Source organism: Eptatretus burgeri, chromosome 4 (genome assembly GCF_056783735.1).
Source record: "Eptatretus burgeri isolate ZD-2024b chromosome 4, Ebu_testis_v1, whole genome shotgun sequence".
NCBI classification, from domain to species: Eukaryota; Metazoa; Chordata; class Myxini; order Myxiniformes; family Myxinidae; genus Eptatretus; species Eptatretus burgeri.
Genome location: NC_140964.1, coordinates 109681012 through 109705410, shown reverse-complemented (window position 1 = coordinate 109705410; position 24399 = coordinate 109681012). Strand labels below are relative to the sequence as shown.

At 49.3% G+C, this 24399-nt stretch overlaps 1 protein-coding gene across 8 annotated transcripts in view; it reads right to left on the bottom strand.

The window, feature by feature from the left end:
* The window catches only part of LOC147028888 (uncharacterized), an 80998-nt gene that overhangs the window by 24426 nt on the left and 32173 nt on the right, over positions 1-24399 (bottom strand). For all 8 annotated transcript variants that reach the window (XM_085879697.1, XM_085879702.1, XM_085879704.1 and 5 more), the window contains one exon: positions 20421-20861. In XM_085879697.1, the coding sequence (XP_085735823.1) occupies positions 20421-20861 (441 nt within the window). The remainder of the gene's footprint in view (positions 1-20420; positions 20862-24399) is intronic.

Below are 24399 nucleotides of genomic sequence, written 5' to 3'. Positions count from 1 at the left end.
CCACCACCATGCTTCACGGTAGGGATGGTGTTGGATGATTGACGAGCTGTGCTCGGTCTCTGCCAGACGTAGCACTTTGCATTCTGGCCAGAGCTCAATTTTCTTATCGGACCAACAAATCTTCTGTCTCGTGTTAGCAAAGTCTTTCACATGCCATTTTGCAAACTCCAGGCATGCCGTCACGTGCCTTTTCCTAAGGAGTGGCTTCCGTTTAGCCACTCTGCCATAAAGCCGACATTTGTGAAGTGCTGCAGAGATTGTCCTGCCAGCAGGTTCTCCCATCTCAGCCAAGGAACTCTGTAGTTGTCAGAGTGGTCATTGGTCACCTCCCTGACCAAGGTCTTTCCTGCCCTGTTGCTTTGTTTGGTCAGATGACCAGCTCTCGGAAGAGTCTGGGCAGTTTCATATTCTTTCCATTTCCTCATGATGGAGCTCACTGTGCTCTGTGGAACTTTCAACACTCAAATAAATTGTTTTATACCCTTCTCCAGATCTATGCCTTCTCAAAATTCTATCTCAGAGTTCTATGGACAGTTCCTTGGACTTCATGGTGGAGTTTCTGCTCTGACATGCACCGTCAACTGAGGGACCTTACATAGAAAGGTATGTTTCTTTCTAAATAATGTCAAATCAATTGAATTGGCCACAGGTGGACTCCAATCAAGTTGTGGAGACATATCAAGGATGATCAAAGCAAATTGGATGCACCTGAGCTCAATTTTGTGATTTAGCAAAGGGGTTGATTACTTATGGTGCAATAAATTTGTTTTTCATCTATCTATAATTCCAGCAGTGTGTGTGTGTGTGTGTGTGTGTGTGTGTGTGTGTGTGTGTGTGTGTGTGTGTGTGTGTGTGTGTGTGTGTGTGTGTGTGTGTGACCGCTGTTTCTCGACATCCTGTGGTCCGATCTAATTGAAACTTGCCGGGTATATTGCTGGGGACCTGAATATGTGCCTTTTCAAGGTTTGATATTAATCGGACAAGTGCTTCCCAAGTTATGGCCATTTATTTACCAAACCAATGGGAAGACACGTTGTTGCGTGGGCGTGGCCGATGGGGAAGGGAAGCTCAGCCACGTTCCCCATTACGGGTTACAACGTATGGGCTTCCGGAGAGTGATGACTTTGTGTATTCTAATAATTTCTCGATTTCTTATGCGCATTTACAGATAAACACAATGGCCCAAGTTATGATCGTTTTCATATTAGACGGTGTATAAATTTCGGGAACATCAGAGTGCTGGTATGCTCCGAACCAGGAAGTCAATTTTTTCTCTCTCTTCTCTTCTCTTTTTGTTTTTCCTTGCTACGACATTGCGAAAAGGTAAAATACGTTGGCGCTAATTGAATAATTGGGTATTAAAAATAAATTGCGAATAATCGGAACTGCGAATAATATCGAACTTCCGGGTCACGCACGTACGGGCACGTGAGAGCGAAGAAACGGCCTGTGTGGTTTATTTATTTATTAGGTACCCTGTCATTCTGACAGGGAACCCTATTGTTATTCTTCTGTTTATTTCTTATTTCTTATTTTTCTTTTTCCGCCGGCAATTTTGTGGGTTCTTTCGCTTTAAAAATCATTTTCTCAGGAACGGTAAGTCCGATCGACACGAAATTTTCACCATAATATGTATCTTTTTTTGATAGCAAACTTAAGTGGTAATTGTGACGTCATAGGTCACGTGGTATGGGCGCCATCTTGAAAAAACCGAAAAACTTTGGACCTCTGTATCTCTGAAACTTTCTCGGGTAAAACTGTTTTCGCTTAATACATTTGAATAAGCTCCTCAAGGGGAACAGGGGTGATTTTTCGTGAGGCCATCGATCAAGAGGTGTGCCGGTCAAAATTCGTTAGGTACAACGCTGCATAGGAAAAATCTGAAATTTGAGCCTCATCTGCACAACAATTGACCGTAGAAAAAATATATTATGACGTCATAGGTCACTTGGTTCGGCAGCCATCTTGTTTTGGGAATTTTTTTTTTTTTAATCTTCTTCTCCAGAACGGTGAAACAGATTGAGGCGAAACTTTACACACACATTCCCCATGAGGTCCTTTATCAAGTTTGTTAATTTCTTATTGATCGGTCTTACGGTTTGGCGCCATCTTGAATTTACCCAAAACCTTCAAACATCTCCAGAACGGCTCGTCAGATCAAGGGGAAACTTCACAAACCTATTGGCCACGAGTAGGGAATACAAGTTTGTTAATTTCTAATTGATAGGTCACATGGTTTGACAGCCATGTTGGATTCATGAAAAATATTAAATAATGTTTTCTCTGGAATCACATAACCTATAGAAGCAAAAATTTGCAACTATCATCCTCCATGATGTCTGCATTCATAGTAAAAATTATGATGTCACAAGTCACATGGTTTGGCGGCCATCTTGGATAGAAAAACTGACCTTATCCGATTTATACGAAACTTCACACACTTGTTCGGGTCCCCGATGGGAAGCTGAATATAAATTTATGATGTTATAGGTCACATGGTTCGGCAGCCATCTTGGATTGAAAATGAATAAATTTTTAAAATCTTCTTCTCCAGAACGGCAAGACAGATTGAGACGAAACTTTACACATATATTCCCCATGTGGTCTTTCTCAAGTTTGTTAATTTCTTCTTGATCGGTCACATGGTTTGGCAGCCACCTTGAATTTACCCTAAAACCTTCAAACATCTTCTCCAGAACGGCTGATCTGATCAAGGGGAACCTTCACACACGTATTGCACATGAGTAGGGAATACAAGTTTGTTAATTTCTAATTGATAGGTCACATTGTTTGGCAGCCATGTTGGATTTAAGAAAAATATTAAATAATGTTTTCTCTGGAACTGCTTAACCTATCGAAGCGAAAATTTGCAAATGCCATCTTCCATCAATTCTGCATACATGGTAAAAATTATTACTTCACAAGTCACATGGTTTGGCGGCCATGTTGGATTTAAGAAAAATATTAAATAATGTTTTCTCTGGAACGGCTTAACCTATCGAAGCGAAAATTTGCAACTGTCACCCCCTTTGATGTCTGCATACATGGTATAAATTATGACATCACAAGTCACATAGTTGGGTGGCCATCTTGGATAGAAAAACGATTCCGATTAACAGGAAACTTCAGACATGTTCCAAGACAGTTGAAAGCAGAATATAATTTTTTTTGTCATCTCATGTTGTATCAAGGGCCGAGGTCTGGGTAGTGCACACGAGTGGTGAATATAACTTTGTTAATTTCTAATTGATAGGTCACATGGTTTGGCGGCCATGTTGTATTCAAGAATTATATTAAATAATGTTTTCTCTGGAACCACATAACCTATCGAAGCGAAACTTGGCCAATATCATCTACCCCCATGCCTGCATGCACGTTAAAAATTATGACATCACATGTCACATGGTTTGGTGGCCGTCTTGGATAGAATAACGCACTTTGTCCGATAAAGACGAAACTTCACAAACGTGTTCCACTACACAATTGGAAGCAGAATTTAAATTTATGATGTCATAGATCACATGGTTCGTCTGCCATCTTGGATTTAAAATTAATTTTTAAAATCTTCTTCTCCAGAACAGCCAGACAAATTGAGGCAAAAATTCACACAAACTTTCCGCAAGACATCCTTTCACAAGTTTGTTAATTTCTAAATGATAGGCCACATGGTTTGGCAGCCATGTTAGACTCAAGAATTATATTAAATAATGTTTTCTCTGGAACCACATAACATATCGAAGCAAGACTTGGCTACTATAATCTAGCCCCATGCCTGCACATATGTTAACAAGGACAAATGTGTCCAAGAGCCGCGTCCTAAAGGTTTTGTCTTCACCAGAAGAAGAAGAACAAGAACTTAAGAAGAAGAAGAAGAAGAAAAAAAACAACTTCCGATATTTCATCACATGCCTTGACAGAGCCAATAGCGAGACCAGTCATGGACGAGCATCGTTCATGACAAGAAAATAGTGTATTTACGAAATTACAATACATTAAATGGAATAATCTTTAAATAGTAACGTGAACTTTTCTAAACTTTAAAGCAAATGTCCAAATATATTTAAAAGTTCATGATAGACGCTCTCAAAAGGCACCCTCAATGCGAGGATGTGTACAAGTGTTTCGTATTTAAGGAGATACGGATCCTGTATATGAAATAGTCGAGTCCTAAAGGATCTGTCTTCACCAGAAGAAGAAGAAGAAGAAGAAGAACAACAACAACAACAACAACAACGCCGAGCTCTTAATTTTAATTTAGAAGAGTAAATAATGAAGAAGAGTAAAAAATGAAGAAGAAGAAGAAGAAGAAGAGTAAATAATGAAGAAGAAGAAGAGTAAATAATGAAGAAGAGTAAAAAATGAAGAAGAAGAAGAAGAAGAAGAGTAAATAATGAAGAAGAGTAAAAAATGAAGAAGAAGAAGAAGAAGAAGAAGAGTAAATAATGAAGAAGAAGAAGAGTAAATAATGAAGAAGAGAAAAAAATGAAGAAGAAGAGTAAAAATTGAAGAAGAGAAAAATGAAGAAGAGTAAATAATGAATAAGAAGAGTAAAAAAAGAAGGAGAATAAGAGTAAAAAATGAAGAAGAGTAAAAAATGAAGAAGAGGAGTAAAACAATAAAGAAGAAGAGTAAAAAATGAAGAGAAAAAATGAAGAAGAAGAGAAAAAATGAAGAAGTTAAACATAATGAAGAAGAAGAGTAAAAAATGAAGAAGAAGAGTAAAAAAATGAAGAAGAAGAGTAAAAAAATGAAGAAGAAGAGTAAAAAATTGAAGAAGAAGAGTAAAAAATGAAGAATAAGAGTAAAAAATGAAGAATAAGAGTAAAAAATGAAGAAAAAGAGTAAATAATGAAGTGCTAAAATAAGACATGCTAAAAATTATGACGTCGTCACATTGTGTGGCGGCCATCTTGGATAGAAAAACACCTTTTCCGATTAACACTAAACTTGACAGACGTGTTCCAACACACGGTTTGAAGCAAAATATAAATTTGTGATGTCATAGGTCACATGGTTCGTCAGCCCTCTTGAATTGAAAATTTATAATTTTTTTATTCTTCTTCTCCAGAACAGCCGGACAGATCGAGGCAACAATTCACGCACACTTTCCCCAAGACATCCTTTCACAAGTTTGTTAATTTCTAATCGATAGGTCACACGGTTTGGCGGCCACGTCGAATTTACCCTAAAACCCTCAAAAATCTTCTTCTCCAGAACGGCCGGCCAGATCGAGGGGAAACTTCACGTACGTATTGCATCCGAGTGGTGAATATAAGTTTGTTAATTTCTAATTGATAGGTCACACGGTTCGGCAGCCACGTCGGATTCAAGAACAACATTAAATATCGTTTTCTCTGGAATCGCTCATCCTATCGTCGCGAAACTTTGCGACTGTCGTTTAAGTCTCACGTCGTATCGAGGGAGTCATGTACGGGTACCCGCTCATCACAGCCAGCAATTATAAAGTGGCAGTTGTAGTTATTATTATTATTATTATTTTTTTTATGGGCACGTACTAGTTGATAATAAATTTATAAAAAAATTCTAAAAACATGTTTTCACTTTGTCATTCCAGAGTATTTTGTGTGTAGATCGATGTAATTAAAAAAAAAATTAATCCATTTTAATTTCAGGCTACAACAACAAAATGTGACAAAAGTCGAGGGGTGTGAATACTTTCTCAAGGCACTGTATATACCTTATCTTGTTCAAGTGCAAATTATTTCCATAGTAGAGAACATTGTACTTTACGGTACTTCTACATATAGACGGTCCCCTGTGCCATTGTGCATGCGCAGCCTGAGCTGTTGTGGGCGTTTCAACCTGCTCAATACTTGTTTGATTATTGTCGTTTCACGCTAATAAAGTGGTCGAGCAAATTGAACTCTGTTCTTATTTAAAATCAAACAACTTGATGCAGTCGAGTAAAGATCGTCAGTGCTGAGGAGGACACGACTGGGTGAAAACGGACCACGAGAGCGTCGACAGTGAGTTTGGGTTTCTCGGGTACTGTACCCAATCTTCGCCCCCAGGACACTGTACACACGTGTGTATCACCGAAAATAGAACATTTACTCCAGAATAACTGTTTCTATGGCGCCGGTGGAAGCAGAGTGCGCGATCGAGGGTTGTGACTATATGGCTACCCATGCAGAGGCGGCAGTGGTGGCGGCCATGCTGAGTATACATGCCACCGTGCACGTCGCCGCCCCCAGGGCGGCGAGCTCGAATGCCAAGATGGAGAAACTCAAGCGTCCCCCCATAGCACTGGCCGGAACAGGCGAGGCCTGGTCGTACGTCATAACCCGCTGGGGCGAATACAAAACAGGTACTAGGCTTGTCGGACGCGACATAGTCGCGCAGCTACTGGAGTGCTGTGAGGAGGAGCTGAGAAAGGACCTCACTCGCGCGGCGGGTAGGAGCCTCGTGGGCAGCGATGAAGAAGACGTCCTCGCCGCCATGAAGGCGCTCGCCGTCCGGACGGAGAACACGATGGTAGCTCGAGTGGCCCTGTCAAACATGCGGCAGGGACACGAGGAGCCCGTCCAGTCGTTCCACGACCGCATCAAGGGGCAGGCGGACACATGCAAGTATGAAATGAAGTGCACCAAGGCGGGGTGCGATCAGGTCAACGACTTCACGGAAGAGATATTGCGCAACGTGGTTGCCCGTGGCATCGCGGACCAAGCAATACAACTTGACCTACTCGGTGATAAGAACCAGGACATGCCATTAAAGGACATGATAGAGTATATCGAGGCCAAAGAGTCTGGAAAACGCTCGGCATCGCACCTGCTTGACACTCAGAGCACGGACGCGATCAGTAGTTCGTATCGGCGGGGAAGGCAACAGGATGTCCGCGCCAGAGTAGGAGCCAGGCCGGAAAAACCGAAGGCCAAGCCCGAAGGAGTATGCATCTACTGCGGCGAGGTGGGCCACGGCAAAACGCCTCAATGGCGCGCCAGATGCACCGAGTGCCCCGGATACGGTAAAAAGTGCCGGAAGTGTGGCCGCCAGAATCACCTCGACAAGGCATGCCTGGGCGGCCGATCGGCTAGACCCCCATCTAAGGAGACCGACGGGATGTATGACGAGCAGACGGCAGCCTTCGTCGAGCTATGCATGGTCACCATGGCCAGCACAGAGGACGAAAAATGCAGGCTTCCCCTCGCTCACCACCTGTACGATGATATGTGCGATAAGTGGATGAAACGCATATCCGACCCGCAGCCATACGTCAACCTCACTCTCACCAACAAGCGCGAGGATTACAAAGCGCTGGGTTTTAACCTCCTGAAACACACCCGTGCGGTAACCCTACCCGCTATGGCAGACACGGGGTGCCAGAGCTGCCTGATCGGCATTAAAGTCGTCCAACAAATGGGCCTGAGCACCGAGGACCTCATACCTGTATCCATGACCATGAAGGCCGCAAACAAAGGAATTCGTATCCTCGGAGCCGTGGTAGTCAGATTCGCCGGTAACAGTGACGACGCTCGGAGATTGGAGACGCGCCAAATCGCGTACGTGACGGACTCTTCAGACCGCATATTCCTCTCCTCGTGCGGCCTGCATGGACCTGGGCATGATCTCGGACAGATTCCCGACACTCGGAGAGGTGAATCTGACGACCTCGGAATTGTGCGACTGCCCGCGACACGCGGAGCCGCCGACCAAGCCGACAGCACTCCCCATGCCGGCGACCGAGGCCAACAGAGAGGCACTACAGTCACACTTACTCAGGATGTATGCTCAGAGCACATTCAACACGTGCCCACACCAGCCACTACCGAGAATGACCGGCCCGCCACTACGTCTTATGCTCAGTGAGAACGCGACACCGGTTGCCCATCACACTCCAATCTCCGTGGCCATACATTGGCAAGATGAGGTAAAAGCAGGCCTCGACCAGGACGTTCGTCTCAGCGTGTTGGAGGAAGTACCCGTCGGTACACCGGTGACATGGTGTCACCGCATGGTAATTTGCGCGAAAAAGAATGGCAAGCCACGACGCACCGTCGACTTTCAGGCCTTGAACAAGCATGCGTTCCGCGAGACCCACCACACCCGATCCCCGTTCCACCAGGCGAGACGCGTACCTAACGGGAAGCGCAAGACAGTATTTGACGCATGGAACGGTTACCATAGCGTCCGCCTACACGAGGACGACCGCCACAAGACGACCTTCATCACTTCATGGGGGCGCTACTGGTACCTATCTGCCCCACAAGGGTATATGGCATCGGGGGACGGTTACTCACGACGATACAATGAGATTGTCACGGACATTGGTAACAAGACCAAGTGCGTAGATGACACACTGCTTTGGTCAGACACGATTGAGGGGAGCTACTTCCAGGCGGTCCAATGGCTGGATATAGGCAGCTGGAATGGAATCATCCTCAACCTGGAGAAGTTTGTCTTCAGCGCACCCACGGTGGACTTCGCGGGCTTCACGATCACCATGACCGACATGCGACTGTGCATCCGCTACCTGGAAGCAATCCACGATTTCCCACAACCGCGTAACATTACCAACGTCAGATCGTGGTTCGGGCTTGTCAACTAGGTGGCGTACGCCTTTAGTATGGCCGAACGAATGCAGCCATTCCGGAAGCTCCTGAAAAGTGGAGAATGCTTCCAGTGGTCCATGGAGTTAGAGGACATATTCCACGAGTCGAAAGATGTGATCGTACAAGAAATCAAACACAGTGTCCGCATATTTGACAAAAATAAGCCAACACGCATCGCCACGGACTGGCTGAAGGAGGGAATCGGATTCTGGTTGCTTCAAAAGCACTGCCGATGCGTGCCAGTTAGACTATTCTGCTGCACTGATGGATGGAAAATAACCCTGGTCGGCAGCAGATTTACACACGCGGCAGAATCCAGATACGCGCCCATAGAGGGCGAGGCTCTCGCAGTCGCGGACGCCTTGGACAAGGCGCGCTACTTCGTACTGGGCTGCGAGAACCTGATCGTTGCGGTAGACCACAAACCACTGCTGAAACTCCTTGCGGACAGAGCACTTGACGACATACCCAACCCCCGCCTCAGGAACCTCAAGGAGAAGACCCTGCGGTATCGCTTCCGCATCATACATATCCCGGGCATGAAGAACAAGGCGGCAGATGCCATGTCGCGCAGGCCGGTCAGCACCACGCGACCTCCACTCATGAACCTTCCAGATGACAATGCCACCATAGCGACCCACCTCCAACCAAGCACGCACACCGACGTCCTGTCTCTCCTACGCCAAACTGAGCCAGAGTATGACGACGACGACGACGTCGAGGAGGACAACCTGGCATGGTGCGCCGCGGGCTTCGAATCATTGCGATCAGTAACATGGGATCACGTCAGGGAAGCCACCAGCAGCGATGGCGATATGCACATATTGGAGGGAATGACAATGAACGGCATCCCCGACTCAAAAATCGAGATGCCAGAGACAATTCGCGACTATCACCAGTACCGCGAGAACATTACATCGACAGATGGAGTGATCTATACAAGGACCGAGTAGTCATACCACCCTCACTCCGCGGCGATGTGCTGAGCGCCCTACACGCTGCCCACCAGGGCGTATCAACGATGACCGCCCGCGCAGAATCCTCTGTATTCTGGCCAAGCATGTCGGCCGACATCAGCGCCACTCGGAAAAACTGCGAACACTGCCACCGGATGGCACCATCACAGCCTGGAGCGCCACCAACTCCACCTATCCCGGTCGTTTACCCCTTTCAGGCAGTGTGCTCGGACTTCTTTGTACACAGGGGTGCACACTACGTTGTGACCGTGGACAGATACTCGAACTGGCCGATCATCTCAAAGTCGACGGGTGGTGCCGCCGGACTCATAAACCACTTACGTCGTGCCTTCGTGACGTACGGGACGCCAGAAGAGCTCGCATCGGATGGGGGACCGGAGTTCACCTCCACCGAGACCAGGTAATTCCTGCACAGATGGGGCGTACACCACCGCTTGTCATCGGTGGCCTTCCCTCACAGCAACTGTTGCGCAGAGATTGGAGTTAAGACAATGAAACGACTTATCACGGACAACACCAGCCCGCAGGGAGAACTTGACACTGACGCTGTGCAGAGAGTGATGCCACAATATCGTAACACGCCTGACCCTGACACGAAGATCTCCCCGGCAATGTGTGTCTTCGGCCGCCCGATACGCGATTTCATCCCAATTATCCCTGGGAAGTACAGACCGCACGACACTTGGCATGAGACCCTGAAAGCAAGGGAGGAGGCCCTCCGCAAACGTCATATCCGCACAGCCGACACCTGGGTAGAACACACCAAACACCTTCTGCCACTTGCTGTAGGGGACCTAGTCCACGTACAGAACCAGACAGGACCCCACCCCCCAAAAATGGGACAAGACAGGCAGTATCGTGGAGGTACGCCAACACGACCAATACGTGATCAAGATCGACGGCTCGGGCAGAGTCACACTTCGGAACAAGAAATTCCTGCGCAAGTTTAGCCCAGTTCGCAATGACCAGCTGCCACCCCGGTCTATCTATGATGATCTAGCAACCCGCATCACTGTACCTGCACCCGTTGTAACACCGCAACTGCCTGACCTCGACAGCGAACCCGTGACATCTGCGACGCCAACGGAGCCCACGCCGGCACTGACGTCAGTATGCACACCCCGGCGCAAGACGACACCAGTTTCAGACACGTCAGCAGCACACCGAGGCGCGCGATCCTTCAGATGCCACCATCTGCCCCTGAAACCCCGAGAGCCCCATCCCCACTGGGGCCCGATGTGACACCACCAGCACCAGCAACAGGTCAACGCCGATCCACCAGAGCGACCAGCGTGTCTGCCTGGCACAAGGACTACTCCATGGAATAGTCACACGATGGGCAATATCAACTTTTGTTCATTCATTAAACTTAATATTTTCTCAGCCTTTATCTATTAACATAATAAAGACTCGGAGGAAGATTGAGAACATTGTACTTTACGGTACTTCCACATATAGACGGTCCCCTGTGCCAGTGCGCATGCGCAGCCTGAGCCGGAGCCAGAGATGTTGTGGGCGTTTCAACCTGCTCAATACTTGTTTGATTATTGTCCTTTCACGCTAATAAAGTGGTCAAACAAATTGAACTCTGTTCTTATTTACATAGTACATCTGAACTTTTATCTACAGCCTGACTGAGTACTGCTCTCCTCTCTGGACTGGCACCCCTGCCTCACACCTTGCTCAGCTCGAAGCCGTGGAAACTAAGGCCTTCAAGATTATTGGAATCTTCCTCGATGCAACTGAGTCTCTGGGTCGATCACTTTTACATTACAGATATGTCAATGGTTTCTCTGTCTTCTACCCCTTCCTTTATGGTCTTGCAAACTCTGCCCTTTCAGTACTCTATCCCCCTCTCCTCCTGCCAATAACCACCTGATGGCAAAACTCCCAGAATACAGACTCACTGTTCACTTCCACTCATTCATTTCTCTTTATCCAAACCAATAGAACCAACTTCTCCAGTCTTATCAATCTCATTCTTCCCTCCAAGGCTTCAAAGACAGCTGTTCACCACCATCTTAGGTCACTCAAAATCACAAGGTCACACCCCCATCCACAACCACAACTTTTAAGCTCAGCTGCAATTTAAATTCCATTTAAGACATCGTCATCACGCACTGTCCGTCAGTCTGTCTGTCTCCTATTTTGACTTCTCCAGCCAAACCGCTGGGCCGATCCAGCTGAAATTTGGCAGCAACGTTCCTCTCGACTTGTAACAGGGATTGCAAAGCTCGTTCCGGTCACGTGACTGGGAAAGTCAAACTGGCCGACTTCGTAAATTTCTACAAAAATGTAATTCTCCATGTTACAAAATTTGGGTTCCAATATTAGGCCAAAGTAGGGATGTGAAATTGCGGAAGTCATGCCGATCACGTGACAAGAAGTGTCAAAATGGCCGACTTTGTCAAAAAAATTTTTGGGGGGGGGGAATAAAAATCGCATAAATTCCTTCAATAATCTTCTTCTTTAGACCCACCAGTCAGAATGCTACCAAATGTGGGTTACAACATTAGGACACGTCCTTATGTTAAATCGCAGAGGCCATGCTGATCATGTGACCAGAAGTGTGTCAAAATGGCAGTCACGCAAATTCCTTCCAAAATCTTCTTCTGATAAACAAGTCAGAATGCTATCAAACGTGGGTTTCAGCATTAGGCCAGGGAAGGGATGTTAAAGTGCCGAACTCATGCCAATCACGTGACCGGAAGTGTGTCAAAATGGCTGATTTCGAAATTTTGGGGGAAAATTGCATCAATTCCTTTAAAAACCTTCTTCTCCAGACTCACCAGTCAGAATGCGACCAAACTTGGGGTACGATGTTAGGACAGGGTCACAATGTTAAATTGTAGTCATGGTGATCACATGACCGGAAGTGTCAAAATGGCAGACTTCATAATTTTTTGGGGGGGGGGGGGGAAATTGCATAAATTCCTTCAAAAATGTTCCTCTCCAGACCCACCAGTCACAATGCTACCAAATTTGGGTTTCAACATTAGGCCAGGGTCCAGATAAGCTACAGGTCCAGTGGTCCTATTTTTTTCTACCCCAATTAACCCTCCCCAAGCCCACCTCTTTCTGGGTTTCCAAGTTTTCCCTCTACTTCTATGATTGAGAGTTTGCATCTGGATCCATCTTGTGCACCCCATTTGTCCTCTCCTTGCCCTCATTCTTCCCCACATCCCTTCTTTCTCCAACTCTCCCTCCAATTTGTCCCGAAAACTTGCTGTTGGTGTCACCCCGCCCCCTTTTCTGGGAAAAAAGTGAATTTAGGTCAACCAACAGACGAGAGCAGTTTCCTCATGAGTGCCAGATTCACTTTATGTAATTGAATAGATTCCATGTGGATGCAGTCTACAATCATGGAATGTGGTGAAAATGAGCTTTATGGTGAATCTGCAAAAGTGAACACATTGAGTTTGGTGCATGGGGAAACTGTGGAATTGCATCATGTCAAATGTTTATCCACCACCATCCTCCATTATGGAGTGATCTCTATCATCTAGTTTGTTATTCTTTTTTTTAACCAGGAAAACAAATTTCACGTTCATGTGAATGCATTCAAATTTTGTTCATAATGTCCATAGTCATCACAAGTTACTCGAAGTTCCAAGCAAAGTCCAACATATAGTTAAGCATGATCAACAACAAAAAAATAGTTTTATTGCCATATACTATACAGTGGAGGTGGGAATACCAATCAAAAACACAACCACAAATGCAAACACAAACGTTTTGAGAGTTTAACGTTTTTTTTCATTCAAATTCAAAATGTCTCCAGAACATATCTATTTGGTTTATTTTATTGAGAGCCAACTGTGCAAGATGGTGGAAATAGGACAAAATCGATTAAAGTAAGAGTTAGGCCATGTTAATAAATGTTTATCAGCAAAATGAATGTCATGAGAATTTGCTCCCTTGTGAGAAATGTTTTGTATTTCCAGAATAAACAATCACAAAATATACAAGGTGTCCACATTGAAATGAAACAACTTTGAAGCCTTCTAGCTTTTTATGCATAGATTTGAGAATGTTGAAAGTTGGATAGTTACCACACTATATATCAAAGTTTCTGAGCTTTTACTGGATTTTGTGTTTCAGATTGAATTATATATGCCTGGTGTTGGCTTAATGGCTGGAGTGGTGGGCTTGGAATCCTAGGGTCCTGAGTTCAAATCCTGCTTGGCTGTTGAATTAATATCAGGTGGGGTTGACTCAGCCTCTCATCCTTCCGAGGTCAGCAACACGAGTGCCAGCTTGCTGGTATCCTGTGTCGGAGTGGCTGGTATTTAGGATTGTGCCCAATAGCCCAGGAGAATGCTTCGGCAGCACCAACTCTCTGCACAGAGTATGGTCCCAATGGATGGATGGATTGAATTATTATCACCCCACAAGAAAAGGCGAAAAGTGTTTTATGGATGGCCAAACTGGTCACCTACCCTGGTGCAATGACGATTCCATACGTTTAACAAGGAACCACCGACTCGAAGAGACCTGTATGCATGGATGAAGAAATTTGCGGAGACTGGCAGCGTAGCAAAACAGCATGTTGGAGGAAAGCCCAGAACATCGGAGGATGTTGAACGCATATGTGCTGCCTTACACAAAATCCCAAGGAAGTCCGTCCTTCGTGCCAGTAATGAACTGCAAATTCCACATTCAACTGTGCATAAAATCGTGCACACTATCCATATAATTATAAGCTTCAATTGGTTCAGCAGCTAAGAGCGGATGATCATGTGCACACTATCCATATAATTATAAGCTTCAATTGGTTCAGCAGCTAAGAGCGGATGATCATATAAAAAGGAGAAATTATGCTCTGCATGTGCTCCACAATCTGGCCAACAGCCCCAAGTACCTGAACCGGGTCATGTTCTCTGAGGAAACAACATTTCACAGATGTGGGCGTGTTAATAAACAATTGCCGCATCTGGGGAGCAGAGAATCCGCATACAATCCATGATGTCGAAAGAGATAATTCACATGTGTACTTAGACATGCTTCAGTTGTTTGTGGCACCACAGGTAGAGGACTGCCAACTGAGCTTCATATTCCAGCAGGATAGGGCTTCTCCCCACTTGTCCCATGATGTCTGCTCCTTCCTTGATGTCTGGTTGCCAGACCGCTGGCTGGGTTGAGACGGACCCATTTCCTGGCCACCAAGATCGCCTGACGTTAACCCCACAGAAATTTTTTTTTTTGAGTGGGGTAGATGAAGTGCAAGTTGTACAACACAAAGGTGCAGGACATTGTTCAGCTGAAAAAGCACATCATGGCGGCAGTGGCCTCCGTAACCCCCGAGATATTAGAAAATGAGTACCATTGTGACTCAGTCCATGCTACGAATGGTACACATGTTGAGTGTTTACTCTTACGTACACGAATTATATGTACCCATACACCAAATTAAACTCAAGCATACCAACTCTGAGCTGTGTGAATATTTCTCTGTTTGTATTATTCAATAAAAATTTATAAGGCTTCAAAGTTGTTTAATATCAATGTGGACACCCTGTACATTAATCGTGTCAGAAAACTCGGCTATAAATTGTCTCCTTGTATTATTTCTTAGTTTATTGACTGTTACAGAATGCTAGGTGACTCCAAAAGAAAAAGTGTTGAGCAGAGTTGAGTAGTAAAAAGATTAGAGCAGTGAAAGGTGAAAATGTCAGTGGAGGATAAAAAGAACATTTGTTTACTGTTATTTTTTCCCAGACTTCTGGAGCTTATTTTCATCAAACATCTATATATTAATACTGAAGGGCCAATTTTGTGCTCCTCCTTGCGGGCACGTCACGTTTTTCTCGGTACTGTGACCTGGACTGAAAGAAACTTCGTTCCTGTAAGAGTGCATCGCACATAGTGGCAATAGTCAACTTTCAAATCTGAAGCAGAATAAACACTTTTCGTTTTACATTCGTTTACATGGCGACGTGTGACGTCACCGCTGAGAGGCGTCAGGACGTCATGACATCGGTCATTCGGTGATGTCATTACGTCTGCCGTCGACAGACCGTTACCGCTGAGCGGTGTAATTCCACTCCTCGAAAATAGCGTCTGCAATGTAAAAACCCTCTTCTGCACATGCTGACTACCTCAGAATGTGAATTCGACACAAAAAATGCAACAAGAAACATTGTATCTTCTATCTATCTATATATTAATACTGAAGGACCAATTTTGTGCTCCTCCTCGCGGTCGCGTCACGTTTTTCTCGGTACTGTGACCTGGACTGAAAGAGACTTTGTACCTGTAAGAGTGCATCGCACATAGTGGCAAAAGTCAACTTTCAACTCTGAAGCAGAATAAGCACTTTTCGTTGAGATGGGGGCGAGAAGTGAAGAGGTGGGGGCGGGGGATGAAGAGAAGGGGGCAGGGAGTGAAGAGGCGGGGGGCAAGGTAAGCAAATTTTTGGGCGAGGGTAAGCAAATTGAAAACGGGAAACGGGGGGAAATGGGGCGGGGGATGAGGTGAATTAGGCGGGGTTGAGTGTGAGGGGGTGGACAGGGGGACGGGGCCAAGCGGGGAGGGGAATCAAGAGACGGGGGTTGGGGAGTGAAGAGGCGGGGCCGGGGTAATTAAATTTTTGGGCGGGGGTAAGCAAATTGAAGGTGGGGGGGAATGGGGCAGGGGCGGGGGATGAGTAGGCGGGGGCAAGCACGCCCTGTCCAGTCCATGTCCCTCGAGTGTGGGTGAGCTGGTGAGGGTGGTTGAATGAACGGAATCCGTCTGTGACGGGGCTTCGGCTAGTACATTATATTGTTGCTAATCTGGAAGCCAGGAGCACACAACATAGAGGTCCTTTAGATCAGTTATATCGGTAAGTACATGTTGCCAGTTAGGGTCCAGACCCCAGTCTAATGGGTAATTAAATGTTCCTGCGCTGTGGAGTTATTTTGGTTTATTTTTACAATGCCGATGACACCGCATCGCCCTCACCGTCACTTTGCTTCCTTCACAGCGCTCTGGCCAACATCGGGGGGGGGGGGGTGGGTGGGCGGAGCCCCTGCAGAAACATGTTGCTCAACTTCCGCGACTGTGTGAGGGGCAGTCCCTTGGAAGAAGGCGGAGTTCGGGGAGGAGCCGCGAAGCGGCCCTTGACCAATCGGCGTGCAGCGGGTGGGGTGACTGCCACTCAGACAATCCGGGCCCGCGACAGGAGGAACGGGGGCCGCGTGACGTCACCACGCCCCCAGGCCAATCGAGGGGTTTACCACCTGTTTTGGCCAGTGAGAGGGACGGTGAGGATTTTTGCGCCAAAACTGGCCAGTGAGAGAGACGAAGAGCGACTTTGCACATCAAAACCTGCCAGTGAGAGAGGGAGGGTCGTGAGGAGGCGCCATCCCCTCCGAAGCGGGGGGTATAATTATAGGCACGGTCTACGCGTTCGCGAGAGAGAGTTCTGGGTCTGGCGCGATCTGTGCGTTCGTGTGGTGGTTGAGTGGCTCTCCTGTCGTTCTAGTTCTAGTTGGAGTGGTTCCCCTGTCGTTCTGCGCGTTGTGCTTCTGCGCGTTCGCGGGTGGTTCTCCAGCTGTCTTGCTCATGCACGAGCTCTGGGAAGCGTCTGCGGACGGAGGGTCTTCTCCCGCCAGCCCTCGCCCTGCCGGCTTCGCAAGCTTGGATCCTCTGGATCGTGCAAGGGGTCCAGTTCGGCCCCGAGGACCTGGTCCTTGAAGACCGCACGAGGCGGGCAGGTCCGAGTTCGGTCTCAATAAAGACCAACTGGTCCGGTCATTTTTGGGGTATTTGTGTATGCGTGTGTCTGGGGCCCCGTCTTTAAGTAGAGAATTGTATAAGTGCTTTTGCTATATATATATTTGTATTTTCATTTCTTATAATCGGTTTAGCTCTGCTCTTGCGTGCTTCCCTTCATTTCCCCAAATGCGTATAAATAAACCCCGTTTGTTCAATGTTTTCAGCTCGTTCGTGTCCATTCTTGCATTGACTGAGCGTGTAGCGTGAGGGATTAGCTGGCCATTGCCGTTGTCACAGAATAATCGGGTCCGGCGATTAAACCGCTCGGAATCGCACACGGAACGAGCGCACTAAGCGGCTCGTTTCCGTAAGAGTTCCGTCGAGGGTGAAATTCCCCGGTAGTGGACCACATGGGTATTTAGGTAAATTGAAATTGGCAATCGACCCGACCCCACGTGGTCTATCAATTGGCGAATTTCGGTCCGACAGAAAACCCGTCGACTCCGGACTTATCCGGGGCGACGATCTGAATTCCGGGTGATCGGTCGAGCCGACTCGCGGCCCCATCCAGCGGACGGACCACGGCCGATGTCCCGCCCCGCAACAATATATGGTCCAACTCATGCAGGCGCAAAAAAATAAAATTGCTGTTGGGGAAAAATGCTGTTACAAAGGGGGAGGGGGGGGAACTCACATGGGGCAATCTGATCCCAACACAGAACCTTTGGTCAATAAAAACCGGTTTAAGAAAAGCTATAGAGTTACTTGATAAACAACTTTTTGAATTGTTGAAATAAAATATATGACTAGAAATAACCATAAAAAAAATAAAAATAAAAAAAATATAAAAAAAAACTTAGGGGATAATTGCATGCAAAGAAAACAAAACAATCAAAACATAGCATATATTTGGGAGAAGAAAATGAAAGGAAGTGAAGAATGGAGGTGTGGGGTGCGGGACTGGGAAGTGAGGAAAATAATGTCACGTCAGGGGGTCCTGTCAGGTCAGGTCAGGTATCAGGCCAGATCAGATCTGTGACTTGTTACAGGCACCATGAAACCTGCACCAACCTTTCCTTTTCTGGAGGCGCAAAAACTTTACCCCCCCCTGCCCTGCGGACCTTGAAGCACACTCCGTGCCTGGCAGGTCTAGCCCTCCGTACGTGGAGTTGACCCCCAACCATGGGTCCTCATGTGACTCGCACTAGTGCCAACTCGCGCACGCCGGCGGATGCCCTCTCACACCAGCGCAGGTTCAATGGCCTCGCTCACCAGTGCAGATTCGGCCCTGCTCCCGAGCGTGGGCCCGACCCCGGTCGCCAGATTGGGACCGACCCCGGTCGCCAGAGTGGGCCCGACCCCAGTCGCCAGAGTGGGCCCGACCCCGGTCGCCAGAGTGGGCCCGACCCCGGTCGCCAGAGTGGGCCCGACCCCGGTCGCCAGAGTGGGCCCGACCCCACTCACCAGCATGTTTGAACCTGCTAACCGGTGCATGTTCATCTGCCACCTTACCCACCAATGTGACCGCTGGTTCGTACTCCTCGAGACACAGAATTGACGCCTGTAAGGTCTAACCATGCCCCTTTGAGCAGTCTTGCCCACCATGCACAATGCTTCACACACCACCAGGCCGACTTTCTTCACACACCTCTAAACCCTATACCTACCTTGTCTCATAGGCAGTCAGTTCCTTATAGGGCTGAAGGACATCCACACCAACATGGTGATGGTCCTGGCAATTTCCACATTCTAAGAGTTTTCCAGTATATTTTCCAATTTGTCTTTACTACTGTCATCCCATAATGCAATTATATTTAACATGCAGGCCCGGATACACCCCATCCTGTGAGTGGAGTGAGGGAGGTTCCAGCCCGAATCTCTTTGCCTCATCCTGCCTCCAGCTCGCCTCGACCGCGTGCTCCTCACTATCAATTTCATGTCCAAGTGCCAAAAATGGGAATAAAAAAAATTTTGATTCCCAAATGCGCTTGAATTTTTATTTTAAACTTATCCTTGGAGAAATGGGACCAATCCAAACTCTTTGACATCAGTCATCACATCAGGGGTCCCGCTAACGCAGATCCTCTGCACCGGAGGTCTAAGACCTCCATGAATGGTGAAACGATCCAGCAAGTTACTGCGAGCGGACAGCACTTGCTTATCTTCTCCAGGTTCGAATAGCATGAGCACCTATTACAATTTAATGTTCCCCCAAGGTCCTTCAATCGTATTTGAAACTGGGCACATGGGAAGCTGGGAACATGTTCTTATAATTACAATGGTTTATTTAAAAGTAGTACGACACGGGGAGTTGAAATACCAAAAATTGGACAAATCCAGCACACAAGACAATGTATAAGGAGGAGACACAAACTTAATGGACGAAGAAACTAACACCCCAACGGCACCAATCACACAAACACCCGGACTGCTAAATGGGGAGACACGAGGACTTAGGCAAATGAACGAGCAATGAACTGGTATCATCATGCCACTTCAGGGATGGTGAGTCAATGATGGCTGCTGGCAGTGAATGGAGAATCGGCTGGCGTCCATCACACCGAAGAGCAGAGTGCCTGGCGGAGACCAATGTTTTGGGAGCTCGTGGGTCAAGTTGCGAGAAGACAGCAAATATCTGCTGCACATGCACACACAGCTTTTATCATACCCTTGGGACCACCTTTGAGCATGCGGCCGGTCATTTGATCAGCTGTTCCACCGGCCGGGGGAAGCACCTCCACAAAAGCACCCTGCCTACATCCAGGGCCCTCTGCAGCTCACTATACCACCAGGTGCGCTGTCTTCCGTGAAGCGGCCCCAATTCTCCGAGCGGGGGATTCCCCTAGCCAAGTCCGTAAGTGCATTTATGTGCCAGTTTTGTTTTGACTCACCTCAAGTCCTCCACCTGGCTTTGCCTGTAGACAAGAGGTTTTACACAGGACATCCTTATCCGATGTTGCCTTATAATGGATGCTCACTACCTCCCCAGCACGCACATATATACAGTATATATAAATGCCATTGTCTGACTCTCTCACATGTCCACGTAACAATAATAATTTTTAAAAAGCAAAGGGGGTGGGGAAATAGAGTCATGTTTGAAATGCACCTCATAATGTATACTTTCTCAGCCAACAACATCAACATAAAAACTTTCATTGATAAAACTCACCCGAAGCAACAATTCGATTCTTCCCTCTCCCTTCATTTGAGCTTTGGGCTATAGATGAAGCCACAAGCTTCTCAATCCTCGAAACAGTGAAGTTTTCACCCGAGCCGACTCCAGTGGCCTCCATTGCAGCCTTGTTATTGATCACCCTCTTCTTTATAACCTTTTGTAGGTCTTGCCACTTGCGTTTCAAGTCCTCAATAGATCGTGTAGAAATAGCAAGACTGTTTACCCTCTTCTGGATAAGTTCCCAAGCCTCTATACTCTTGATTGAACTCTTCTTAGATGCTTCTGCACCAAAAAGTAGCTGGTAATGTTGAGTGATACCACAGATTAATGACTCCGTCTCAGAACGGTGAAAATCGATTTTGCACTTCTTGGTGGGGACTGGTGGCAAAGCAGAGCCTGGCTCAAAAAAAGATTGGCCTGGATCCACAGCAGACCCTGCCAAAGAGGTGAACAGGAAACGAATGGAAAACTCCATAAGCAGTTGATAAATCGTTTGTATTAGCAGCAGCAGTAGCATTATTAAATCGATTTAAACAACAAAAAAAACAAATAATAAAAATTTGAAAATTCATGGGGTGACTTTGGATGCCAAGACATTTTCAGTTTATTAGAAACTAGCAAATACCACCCATCGCTAATGAAAAGGGGGTGGGGGGGTGGGAGACAAAGAGGGGAGAAGAGAGAGAGGGGGTGGGGGAAAGAGCGTTGGAGAGTGAAGAGGTGGAAGGGAAAGGAGAGAGAGGAGGGAGGGGGAGCGAGGAGGGGTGTGGCAATGAGAAGGAGTGTGGGAAGGGAAGACAGTGTGAGGTGAGAGGAAGGGAAGGCAGATGTGCAGTGGAGCTTTAATTACAATTCATACAGTCTCACAAAATGATTCGGCAGAGAATATCGGTGAAGGAAACAAAATGTCTGAAATCCATTTTCTAGATCACATTAAAAGCACCGCCCGGACGGGTCCTGAGACCAACACCGCCCGGACGGGTCCTGAGACCAACACCGCCCGGACGGGTCCTGAGACCAACACCGCCCGGACGGGTCCTGAGACCAACACCGCCCGGACGGGTCCTGAGACCAACACCGCCCGGACGGGTCCTGAGACCAACACCGCCCGGACGGGTCCTGAGACCAACACCGCCCGGACGGGTCTTGAGACCAACACCGCTCGGATGCGCCCGGAGCCAAGCTATCCAGAGACAAACACCGCTTGGACACATCCGGAGACAAACTCCTGGCTGGACATAAATACCGCCGGACAAAAACTCCCAATAGAACACATCAGGAAATAAAGGAGGGGGGAGGGGAAAGTAAGAGAGGTGTGGGAGGAGTGTGCTGCACACCATATTGGGAGGGGGTAGAGTAAGGACGGGACAGCGAGAGAGAGGGGTGGGGGTAGGGGAGTTATGAGAGAGAATGTTATGCTTTATGAGCGCGCCCACGCACAAACGATTAGTGCTTGGCTGATATCGGCAATTTTTCGGGAATCTGCAGGTTGGAGTCAGTGTGATTACCAACTACAGTACGTACTGTACACAACGCAAAAACCTTGATTAGCTTTCACCGAAAAACAACACTGCATTTATATAGACGTTTCATTTCAGGGCTATGTTAACAAATTTATCTTTATAAACAGCTGGTTGTGATGGGTAGGGAAAAAAAACTTTGGGGCGATAATTTAGAAAAAAATGTTAATATGGCAAACGGCTCAGAAATCGGGTGCTATTGCACGAGGAGCTCGCTCATGGCGACGGAGCACTCGGCACTCGCTCAGGGCGACGGGGCACTCGGCACTCGCTCAGGGCGACGGGGCACTCGGCACTCGCTCAGGGCGACGGGGCACTCGGCACTCGCTCAGGGCGACGGGGCACTCGGCACTCGCTCAGGGCGACGGGGCACTCGGCACTCGCTCAGGGCGACGGGGCACTCGGCACTCGCTCAGGGCGACGGGGCACTCGGCACTCGCTCAGGGCGACGGGGCACTCGGCACTCGCTCAGGGCGACGGGGCACTCGGCACTCGCTCAGGGCGACGGGGCACTCGGCACTCGCTCAGGGCGACGGGGCACTCGGCACTCGCTCAGGGCGACGGGGCACTCGGCACTCGCTCAGGGCGACGGGGCACTCGGCACTCGCTCAGGGCGACGGGGCACTCGGCACTCGCTCAGGGCGACGGGGCACTCGGCACTCGCTCAGGGCGACGGGGCACTCGGCACTCGCTCAGGGCGACGGGGCACTCGGCACTCGCTCAGGGCGACGGGGCACTCGGCACTCGCTCAGGGCGACGGGGAACGAGGCACTCGCTCAGGGCGACGGGGAACGAGGCACTCGCTCAGGGCGACGGGGAACGAGGCACTCGCTCAGGGCGACGGGGAACGAGGCACTCGCTCAGGGCGACGGGGAACGAGGCACTCGCTCAGGGCGACGGGGAACGAGGCACTCGCTCAGGGCGACGGGGAACGAGGCACTCGCTCAGGGCGACGGGGCACGAGGCACTCGCTCAGGGCGACGGGGCACGAGGCACTCGCTCAGGGCGACGGGGCACGAGGCACTCGCTCAGGGCGACGGGGCACGAGGCACTCGCTCAGGGCGACGGGGCACGAGGCACTCGCTCAGGGCGACGGGGAACGAGGCACTCGCTCAGGGCGACGGGGAACGAGGCACTCGCTCAGGGCGACGGGGAACGAGGCACTCGCTCAGGGCGACGGGGAACGAGGCACTCGCTCAGGGCGACGGGGCACGAGGCACTCGCTCAGGGCGACGGGGAACGAGGCACTCGCTCAGGGCGACGGGGAACGAGGCACTCGCTCAGGGCGACGGGGCACGAGGCACTCGCTCAGGGCGACGGGGCACGAGGCACTCGCTCAGGGCGACGGGGCACGAGGCACTCGCTCAGGGCGACGGGGCACGAGGCACTCGCTCAGGGCGACGGGGCACGAGGCACTCGCTCAGGGCGACGGGGCACGAGGCACTCGCTCAGGGCGACGGGGCACGAGGCACTCGCTCAGGGCGACGGGGCAAGAGGCACTCGCTCAGGGCGACGGGGCACGAGGCACTCGCTCAGGGCGACGGGGCACGAGGCACTCGCTCAGGGCGACGGGGCACGAGGCACTCGCTCAGGGCGACGGGGCACGAGGGACTCGCTCAGGGCGACGGGGAACGAGGGACTCGCTCAGGGCGACGGGGAACGAGGCACTCGCTCAGGGCGACGGGGCACGAGGCACTCGCTCAGGGCGACGGAGAACGAGGCACTCGCTCAGGGCGACGGGGAACGAGGCACTCGCTCAGGGCGACGGGGAACGAGGCACTCGCTCAGGGCGACGGGGCACGAGGCACTCGCTCAGGGCGACGGGGCACGAGGCACTCGCTCAGGGCGACGGGGCACGAGGCACTCGCTCAGGGCGACGGGGCACGAGGCACTCGCTCAGGGCGACGGGGCACGAGGCACTCGCTCAGGGCGACGGGGAACGAAGCACTCGCTCAGGGCGACGGGGCACGAAGCACTCGCTCAGGGCGACGGGGCACGAAGCACTCGCTCAGGGCGACGGGGCACGAAGCACTCGCTCAGGGCGACGGGGCACGAAGAACTCGCTCAGGGCGACGGGGCACGAAGCACTCGCTCAGGGCGACGGGGCACGAAGCACTCGCTCAGGGCGACGGGGCACGAAGCACTCGCTCAGGGCGACGGGGCACGAAGCACTCGCTCAGGGCGACGGGGCACGAAGCACTCCTCAGGGCGACGGGGCACGAAGCACTCCTCAGGGCGACGGGGCACGAAGCACTCCTCAGGGCGACGGGGCACGAAGCACTCCTCAGGGCGACGGGGCACGAAGCACTCCTCAGGGCGACGGGGCACGAAGCACTCGCTCAGGGCGACGGGGCACGAAGCACTCGCTCAGGGCGACGGGGCACGAAGCACTCGCTCAGGGCGACTGGGCACGAAGCACTCGCTCAGGGCGACGGGGCACGAAGCACTCGCTC